This window comes from Halyomorpha halys, unplaced genomic scaffold (genome assembly GCF_000696795.3).
Source record: "Halyomorpha halys isolate HHAL.00 unplaced genomic scaffold, Hhal_1.1 Scaffold104.1, whole genome shotgun sequence".
NCBI classification, from domain to species: Eukaryota; Metazoa; Arthropoda; class Insecta; order Hemiptera; family Pentatomidae; genus Halyomorpha; species Halyomorpha halys.
Window position 1 is genome coordinate 895128 of NW_027107578.1, and position 10405 is coordinate 905532.

The 10405-nt window shown below is 29.1% G+C and overlaps 2 protein-coding genes across 3 annotated transcripts in view; both read right to left on the reverse strand.

Annotated features, from left to right (window-relative positions):
• The window catches only part of LOC106677591 (TOG array regulator of axonemal microtubules protein 1), a 124746-nt gene that overhangs the window by 105901 nt on the left and 8440 nt on the right, over nucleotides 1–10405 (reverse strand). The window lies entirely within an intron of this gene.
• On the reverse strand, nucleotides 12–2945 carry Ak3 (Adenylate kinase 3). Its single transcript, XM_014415620.3, has one exon. The coding sequence runs from the start codon at nucleotides 2773–2775 to the stop codon at nucleotides 2107–2109; it is 669 nt and encodes a 222-aa protein (XP_014271106.1). The 5' UTR covers nucleotides 2776–2945; the 3' UTR covers nucleotides 12–2106.

The following is a 10405-nucleotide window of genomic DNA, read 5'->3' on the forward strand; positions in this document are numbered from 1 at the left end:
GAAAAAAACAATTTAATTTAATAATTTTATTGAATAAATATAAAACTATTCAGTAGGATAATTTGCACTACATTTTAATTAAAATAACATTTAAAAATCCAAGCTTCAAATGGTAACTAGTCAGTCAACATCCTCAACTACATTTTCTGCACTAATGGCAGAGAAAAATTAAATATTCTAAAAATAAACCACCTTAAATACTGTTAAAACATTTTAAATATTATAAATATAAAAATACATTTGAAATAATTTGTGCTTACATTCTATTGTCAACACGTTTTCTCGTATTTTGAAAAAGTCCAATAATGATATGATGGAAAAAAATTTTCATTCCTTAATAACGACAAATTAAATATTTTTTTGAAAAATTGTGAAAATGTAGGCATCAAGACAGTCTTTTGGAAAAATTATTTTTCAAATATTCAATAAAAAAGTTTTCTGTCATTCCTGTTTTTTGTTGTGTTTTTTATAATTATCTGAATAAAAAATAAACTTATACAATTTTTTTTTCTTTAATCCTATCACAAATTTAAATAATTTGTAATAGAAAGATCCAATATTTTTAGATAATTTATGGAACCTACAATTAAAGTTAAATATTAGCACACAGACTAATATCTAAAACACACATAAAGATGTTTTTTGAATTTTGAAGCGATTTTTTTTTTTTAAATTGGAAAAACAATTAAGTAATAGAATCTAAACCACAAATAACTATTTAAAGCACAATTCACATTTATTTGATAAAGTGGCAAAATATCATTAGACATCTAATTAAAATTAATCAACCACTTTTGGGTAACCTTTGAACCCTCATTCCACACTGTTCTGTTACACAGATAGAAAATAATGTTTAAAACATATTTGTGTGATATGGTACCACAGACATTATTATAATTTCTTAAAGTTTATTTTAAAAATAATAATTTTTGTTCATAGCCAAAACATTTAGTAACAATATCATGTCTGTTCTTTAACAATGAAGTTAGTAAAATATAACAAATATTTTATTAATAGTTAATGAAGATAAAATATTTACATCAAATATAAATATCTATGTACATAAAATTGATAGTTATATTCTATATATTTTTATTGGAAGTAATCCAATAAAAGAACAGCCCTGAAACTCTGGAATCTGTATATTAGAAAATTAAAAGTTATATTCAACTCTTTACAAAATGCAGACTTTTTTTTTCAACCATTTGAGCAAACTGCAATTCCTTAAAGACTATAGATTATAGTCTATAGTCATATCTATAGTCTATAGTATCATTAGATTGTACTAATTACTGCATAAAACAATATGTATAATAAATGTTTTAATCGATTAAACAAAATTCAACAAATAAAGTTCAAGGTATCCCAAATTAAAAAAAAATGATGTAGACACACTTTTCTATGGTAAATAGATACCATAGAGCTAAGCTGTAACCTTGGTATCCTAAAAGGAGAATTAAGTGAAAAAAAAAACTCCAAGTTTTTTAATAATAAAAGTATACTCTAAGATATAAAAACGGTAAATTTAAAATTAATAACATAACAAGACATTAATATAGATAAGATTTTTTCCTTTCAAACACGAATGTTAAGTATTTAAAAGTTAATTAATTTTAAAAGGAATATTTCATGGTCAATTTAAAATGAACCTCAAAACATCAGAAGTTTATATAATTTTAATTTTGATAAGTACCCTTGGTAATTTAATAAATCAATATTCAACAAACAAAAGTAAAAAGAATACGAGCCAAAATAAAAACGTTTTTTCAGTACTGTAACTATAACAGTAATGTTACCCAGAGAAGGAAGTGAAAGTTAAATGGAAAAGAATTGAATTTCTTTTGGTAATTGGTTGAAAATAGGCAATTTTAAATAGAAAGGTGAGTTTTCTAGTTGAAAAATAACACGGTAAAACCAAGTTATAAGTTAAATATAGCTCACAAAGAACTTGTAGAACATATATAACTGCAAAATCATCATATCATCAAGAATTTACATTATATGAAATATCACAATTCATTGATTTGTGCTGGACTTATGATTAAAATTAAAATTAATAACAATACAATGGCAACCAGTCTAAATCACATAAAATAAAAATAGTTACTAAACTTTAATATCCTGTGTAATAGGAGTCATATAATTGGTAAGATATTTGTAAACAGATGGCCAAATTTCATCTGAAGTCCTTCCAGAAAATTCTTCTAATATTCCAGCCTCTTTATAAAAGTCTAGTACTGGGCCGAGGGTCTTTGAATATACCTCAAGTCTTTTTTGAACAGATTCAGGTTTATCATCGTCTCTTTGTACAAGCTTTTCCCCTGTTACATCATCCAATCCAGGAACTTTAGGTGCATTAAAATCTATATTATACACCCTACCACTAGGTAAATGAACCCACCTTTTCTGTATTCTATCAATTATAATTTCGAAGGGTACAACCAGATTCATAGCTGCATCCACTGGGGCTTCTTTGAACAAAACTTCAGCTTGTTTTCTAGTTCTTGGAAAACCATCTAACAACCAACTACTATTAGCACATTTACTGATTTCAGATAGAACGACCCCAACCATAACTTCATCTGGTACTAATTGACCTTTATCCATATATTTTTTTGCATCGAGCCCTAAAGGGGTTTTGTTCATAATGTGATGACGAAGGATGTCCCCACTAGAAATATGTTTCATTTCAAATTTTCTAACAATTCTTGAAGAAATTGTGCCTTTACCTGAGCCAGGTGCTCCTAAAATAAGGGCCCTGAAGTTCTTCAGCATGCTGATAGTAAGTATTATAAATACGAGCCGTTAAGTCGTTGATGGCAACAGGAGTTCAAAGGTTTGACTATTTTCCTACTTAACGAAACTGAAGCTACACTGACAGGAACAATTGACATACTAGATTTAGAACAAGGGCGCTCAACTGGTGAAGATAGTAGTTATCAGACGAATAAACAGATGCCTTTCAAGGACACGCAGTGTTGCCGGCTTCTAATTCAGTTCAGATGTCAATACTGTTTAAATAAACTAATATTATATATTATATATATAAATAATATATAATAAAACATTTTTGTTAGATATTTTTTTTGTCAGACCTATTCAAGCAAAACAAGAGTATATTTACGAAGTTGTTTTGAAATATCCCTTGTCTATATTCACCCTTAACTTCCATTAGAATTTTGGTTATAATAAAACTAATAAAAAGATTCTGTCTAAATTTACAAAAGTTGAAAACATGTAAGTCAATTTCCATCAGTAGCTAACTATTATTTATTTATTCTACTGGAGGGGGGGAGTTAAACAACTAAGAAGAGCTATCTACATGCTAATTCAGCATCTTTATCCTATAAATTTATGTAACCAATTAAAAAATAATCTGTGAAAGATTTTTTTATCTTTTACCTATGTATATTATTAATTTCATTTGAGTTGAAATTTCTTAATCATTTAAAACTTGAATTCATCAATTTTATCAAATATTGGCTCTATTCAAGAATATTTCTTTGCATTTTTAAGGAATATTACTTTATAATTTAAAAAATCTTTTACACTTGAATAAGATAATGGATTTGTATCATTTTAACTTTTTTTGATAATTTTATTATTTGAAGCTTTGTAGATATAAAAAAACAAATCTCATGATTTTAATCAAAACTACATAATGTTATAAATTTGCCTTGAGCCGTTTGATGCATTTAAGATTTACTTTGGTGAAACAAACTACTTAAGGCACTAAAGATGAATGAGTTTGTTTTAAACAGCCAAGTTGTTGAACTTACTCTCTTTGATGTCCGTTACATTCTTTTTCCAAAAGATACTTTTCATTCTACAATATATCTCTAGTGTTTTAGTTTTTTTTGGGGGGAGGGAGGCAGGGGCGATGTAAATGCTTTTCTTTGGAGCTAAGGTAAAGCGTATTTTTTTCTCTGGCACTACTGCCCTTGACGGGCAGGGGCTTCATCACAGATTGCAAGCTAGTCTATTGGTAGCAACTGCTCTCCATCTTCTAACCCCAAATTAGCGAAGGTCTGCCTCAACATTTTCCAGCCATCTCATTCTGGGATGTCCACGCTTTAGGTACCACCTGGCTTTTCAAGAAGCAGCTTCCTTGGCAGACGATTCTCCTTCACATGCCTGAGCCACTTCAGCCTTACCTTTTTTATTACACTTACTATGTCTGTTTGACCATACAATGCTCTTAAATCTTCATTTTTTCTAATTTTCCACTCTCCTTCAGAGTAGACTGGTCCATATATTTTTTTTCCAGGTGCATTGTCATTTCTCCATCTCCTTTGTCAGGACCCATGTCTCACTGCCATAGATGGCTGTTGGATAAATAATAGTCTTGTAAACGATGATCTTAGTGCTCCAAGAAAGATCTTTGAACTTCAAAACTTTATGCACTGCAAAAAAACAGCAATTTCCTGTTGCGATTCTGGCCTTTATCTCCTTGGGGAGATTTTATTCTTTTCGGTGACAAGATACTTAAACGTCCTACAAACTGGAAAGTTATGACGTAATCTATGATGTAAAGTAATGGTTTAATAATGGCCATTAGAAAAAACAACATAAAACATTGCCATAAATGCCCCATTTTACATCATCATTAATGATCCTGTTCATTCTATCAAGACTAGTCATTAATGAAGAGCAAATTGAGGTATAAACTCTTGGTTTTGTACCACTAAGATAATATATTTCACTACTTTTTTTTTATATTATACTTTTTCCTATTTATTGCAGATAAAGAGGATATTGGAGTCGGCCATTTCCAGTACTTCAACAGTTATCACTGGTTATCCTTCTTTATAAAAGTCAATGTTTAAAGTGATAAGGATTGTCTAGAAGTTTGTAATTTTCACTGTAAAAATGTTTAAACCATCCTTGCTAATGCCTCTTATTTGTGTGATCCTCACTATAAACTTCTTAATTTTTTTCTCACATGGAAGTCACTTGTTTTTTTTATTAAATATGCCAAATATATTTATTATTTAACTGAAAGGACTTTGGATATGCATTTTCCAACCACAAAATTAGAAAAAATGTTCATTTAATACCTGTTTGAATAAAAATAAAAAGAAAGAAACCTGTACCACTACAATTAATGAAGGGTCTTTGGCTAACATCATGCTCTACCTCCAATTTTCCTACCAATTAAGAATACCAACTTACAGAGGCTAAGTTTGCTTTAGGTGGACTCCCAAACCCTTGTCTGAATTAACAGAATAAATGAGAAAAAAATTATTACTTTTGTATCTGGTTCATAATAATGGATAATTGCAATAAGTGCCATAGTTCATTTCTAAAATTTAAGTTTCTATTTTAATCCTTATCCAACTATGATATAATAATGCACATATCATTATTTATTTTGACTAATACAATATTTAATTAGGAATATCAACTCCCTCTGCCTTTCATTCTGTTTTTTAAATTTCACCAAAAAGGCCTTGAAAAAAAATTGTCATTCTTGGTCTTCTGAAACACTACTGGTAAAAAGAACTAAGTGAAAATGTGGTGCATCATAACCCAAACAGTGTTTTGGATCTAGTAGTTCAATTCTGACAACAACAGTATTGAAGATGAGTCTAGATTAGTTATTTTTCTCTTTGAGCTGGCTCTAGATGGCAGAGCTAATGAAATCTTTTTTTAAAACCTTGAAAAGCAATGATTGATATCGCCACTAAACTCAACTTATGGCAGAAAGATGAGCCAATGACCAATGATGGCCTATATTACATTTAAGAATAATTTTAATTTGTAGATTTTAGAGTGAAATTTATATAAAATTTATTTTATGCTCAAAGACTTGTAGCACACAAGTATATCAAGTTCTAATATTTTTTATTTTTGTTAATGCTTTTGAAATTAGGCCATGATTTTATTGTGTTAATGATAAGGGAAACCATTATAATTATGAAAAATAAGCTTGTTCTGAGACTTTAATTTATTAATAATCTTCCTTCTCCCCCTCTCAAATTAAAGTGTATTTTATTTTTTTTATTTGAAGATATTTTCGTATTAAAAAAGATAATTTTTCTTCTTTTGTCAATTCCACAAGTCCCATTCTCATTGCTAAAGCAAGAATCCATTCTGCATAAGTTTATTGGACAAATTTTGTATATATTTTTTCAGTTATGGTCTATTCTTTATTGTAAGCCAATGTTTCGCCCCACTTTACAAGACATCATCAGAGCTTTTTGAATGAAGGAAACCGAAAAAAAAAAAAAAATTCTTGATTTATGATTCCATTCTTTTGCTTTCTTTCATTCGGAAAGCTGTGCAAAGTGAGTAGTGGCAAAATCTTTGAACAATGAATAGTTTATTTAGTATATGAGTTATTTTAACCACACCCAGACCATCTTTGTTTTATGTATTAAACACGGTCAATCAACGATCTTCTATTAATATATTCTTCATTTAAGATTGCTGAATAAATGAAGAAAAATAATGTTAGACAAAGAAGGAAAAATAAGATATCATTTGTTTGGTCATCTTGGCTAAATAATTGCATGTAGAAGTAGGTAGCAATAGCAAGAAAATATGAAATTTAGTTTTCTCTACTGCGTTTAGGTTGAAATAATGAAAAAAACACTTGATGTAAATTTTTTAACTAAGAATTTTAATTAAAAACTAAACAATATTATTATGAACAATTTAATCATTGTTGTTTCTTTTTTAGTGGGATTATTTTTTCTGACTATTAATCAGAATTATTGAGGAAAAAAAAACTTCTTAGAACCACATTAAACCCACTTTGTACAAAAATAAAATTACATAAGAATATGTCTTTTTTTTTTTTTTTTTTGTAGCAACATGATTCTCAGTCATGAACTTTGAAAATTTTGAATTATCGATAAAGGATAAAGGAAATTGACTCTTCACAGGTCTCTGAAGATAGAAATAAGATGAAAAGCCACAAGAAAAATTTACAACTAATATTTTCATGGACTAGTGTTTATGAGACAAAATAATTTTAATGAAGTAACTAGAATGTAAAAGTAGAAAAAAGGTTTGCAAATGGCCAAAATTAAAAAGGCAAAGATTTTACCAAAAAGTATTAAAAAATGTACATGTATGTAAATAATAAAATTGTCAAGATAAAAAATGTATTCTTATATATTTTTGTGCAAAGTGGGTTTAATGTGTTTCTAAGGAGTTTTTTTTCTTTCCTCATTCTAATTGATAGGTCTTCATTTAAACAATACAATCAATTTACTCAAAATATTATTAGTCCAAAGAATATTTTAGAGCTAAACTAATTAATTGTAAAATCCAGAGATTTTTTGTAGGAACAATGCCAGTAAGTAAAAGCATTTTAGTGATGTAATATACTTTCATTTGTATGCAAAAATGGTGCTATATTTTATTTAGTGATAAAATTATTGAAGCAATCCTACCATCTCTAATAAAATGAAACACAGGCATCTCTTTAACAAGTAAATTAAATATTACTTTATCAACTGAACATGATAGCTTAGTTTTTCAAAATCTTCTTTTTTAGTTAATTATTTAGATTATCTGTATTTATATAATATGAAATGTATTTGTTTCAATTTTCATTACTATCAATCATATGAATATGGAAGCATTATTACCTATTGTGCAATTAAACTATTTTTAACACACTTAATGCAATCACTTAGATTTAAATATTTTGTTTATTTTTTCCCGTGCAGTTGACATTCTTAATTTAACATGTAATTTTCATTTCTCAATGATTAGCTTGTACATGTGCAGTAGTATGCTATTATACACTTGTCATTTGTATTATGCATTTGTATGTATGTATTGTATAAATTTAATAATAAAGGAGGTTATGAAAAAAAAGATTACCTTGTAATGAAACCAAGCAAGGGATTTTATAACTTAAAATAATGTATAATGAAATGAGGAAACAATTGATATGTATCTATAAAATATTGCCGTTGTTGGAGTATTGTTACCACCCAGTATTTTTTCTCTGGCCACATAATAATATTGTAATATATTTGTAACTTTAGTTACGCATTTATTTTTTAGTGATCTATCTATCCTGCCACATTATTTTTATTTAAATTACACAATAATTAATAAACAAACAGTAGTTTATAAAATATTAAAATAGGCTGAACAGACTAAAACTCAGAGTAAAAGAAAAAGGTAGTCATCACCAGTATACTCATTACTTGATTAATTCAAATGTCAAATAGTATGTGAACAACTTTTAAATCAGACTATTCTTTTGAAGCTAACCATTGGTATCTATCCCATAGAGAGGAAATAATTCACCAGTCACAGTTGCCTGTGAAATCAGTCCTCTCAGACTACTGGGTCACATAATTCCTCAAAGGCCTAGGGTGCTCCTGTGAAAAGTTATGTGGTTCTGGGAAGGACAACAACACAACACACTACAAAAATCAACTTTGTTGTTTAATTTATAATATTAATTAATACATGGAAATCTTAGAAAACCTTCTTTGAATCATAGTAAACATAAATTCTCACAACCACAAAGTAACACTGAAAACTAAAATTAGAAACTTCCTCTAACCAATATGAAGCAGATGGAACTATGAAGGGTAAGAAGTGGAGGGGGAATCCAAGTTAAAAACAGTAACAATGGACTTTATTTATAATAACCGATCTTATTCTAGATATATTTTTCAATAGTTAAACAAGACCACTGATTAATACTATTCCAAGAATTATTCATTCCTTATGTTTACTTTTCAATATAATATTCCGTAGAATGTGAATCGGGTAGATGATAAGTTTAAAGGGAGACAGGTCCAAGGGAGGTGAGAGGAGCAACCTATGCCATAGAGGAATGAATTAAATGACTATTTGTAAAGAAGAATATTTAGTTTTAGAGTTTCCATGGACTACTTCCTCTTAGTAGTATTACTAACGTCCAGCAGTAAATTAACCAAGGGAGGCCATGCTATTTCATATCATCCAGCAATTCAACTTTAATTTTTTGATAAATTAAATAAAATAAATTTTAAAACGCTCTTAATTTTGTCTCTAGATTGTGGACAACAGGTAAGTTTTGTTAAAAATATTTTTTATAAAACGACAATATGAAGTTAAACTGATGCGACTTGGGATTTGGGGGTATTACCTCCCCTCCCCCAAAAATAGGAATTTGGGTAGCTTAAAAGTGCATTTGGAGTCACTTTTACTGTCCATTTACCTGTTCAAACCTTGCAGGGGGACCACTCTACTAGCAGCAATTGGGAACCACAGTCTTAAACCCCCATACAGCTCTCTATAACGACGTTAAACATTGTATGATAAATATTGTTTAGGATATTTGAGGCTTTACGTTCGTACAACGTAAGGTACCTGCATTTTTTGGCATAACCGCATCTTTTAAGGATGATTTCATAAATTTTTAAGGTTTTTACAATTTAATCAATTGAATTTTAATAAGTTTTCATTGTTGAAGTTACCATATTTTACAACCGAACCCCTCATTTATATCAATCATGCTTTAAAAAACATCTTTAGTATTAAATTTGTCTACATTCAACGATTCAGTCTCGGTCGTCCTTATCTGGTTTATCAACACTTAAGAAAATCTAAGCCTTTACAAAGACAATATCTATATATTAAATATCATGGAACCACGTTAAATTGATTTATTGATTAAATAAATAATTTTCTTTATACACAAAGAAAAATATATTTTAATCATTACATATTTCTTTTGATTAAAACAATTTAACAAAAGGTAAAGCGTGTTTCTAATTATGCGCTCTTAGTGGCATAGTTCTAGATCATAAAAAAAAAATTGTAATCGATATTCAAATTAAAATGAGAATACTGGCTTTGGAAATAGAGTTAGCAAGAATTACTGCCTGCTAGACTGGGAGGGAGGTTAATACGGGTAAGTTTGGAGGTGTTTAGAAAAAATTCAAAGGGACACTTTAGGCTTTCATTTAATATTTAAGGACACACTTAGGAGCCACTAATGGCTAGGGAGCGACCTCGATCGCTACTCAAACATTTTTCACCGTCGGCTTTTAGCGGCCCGGGGATTATCCCCCCTCTAACCTCCCCTAGCCCCCTAGCCCCCCTAGCCTACTACTGATCCAAGTGTCTACCAGGATTACCTTACACCCAAATGGAAAGCCCATCCTGATACTCTTCGGCGAATCAAAGTTCCCCTCACACTTGGCGGGAACAATAATCACTCTATGTTATTTATTACTTCAAACATGTTTTATAATACAGTATGTAATAAAGATGGGTTTTCAGTAAGTAAAAAAAACAGTAATTTATAAATTGGCCTGTCTTGGAGTTGTGTACCATTTAATATATATTAGCCTGTCTTGGAATTGTATTTGAGTTCTATTTTTGATTCTTTAATGTCAAAAAGGCTCTAACGATTTCAATGAAATTTCCCAGAAGCCTTATATAT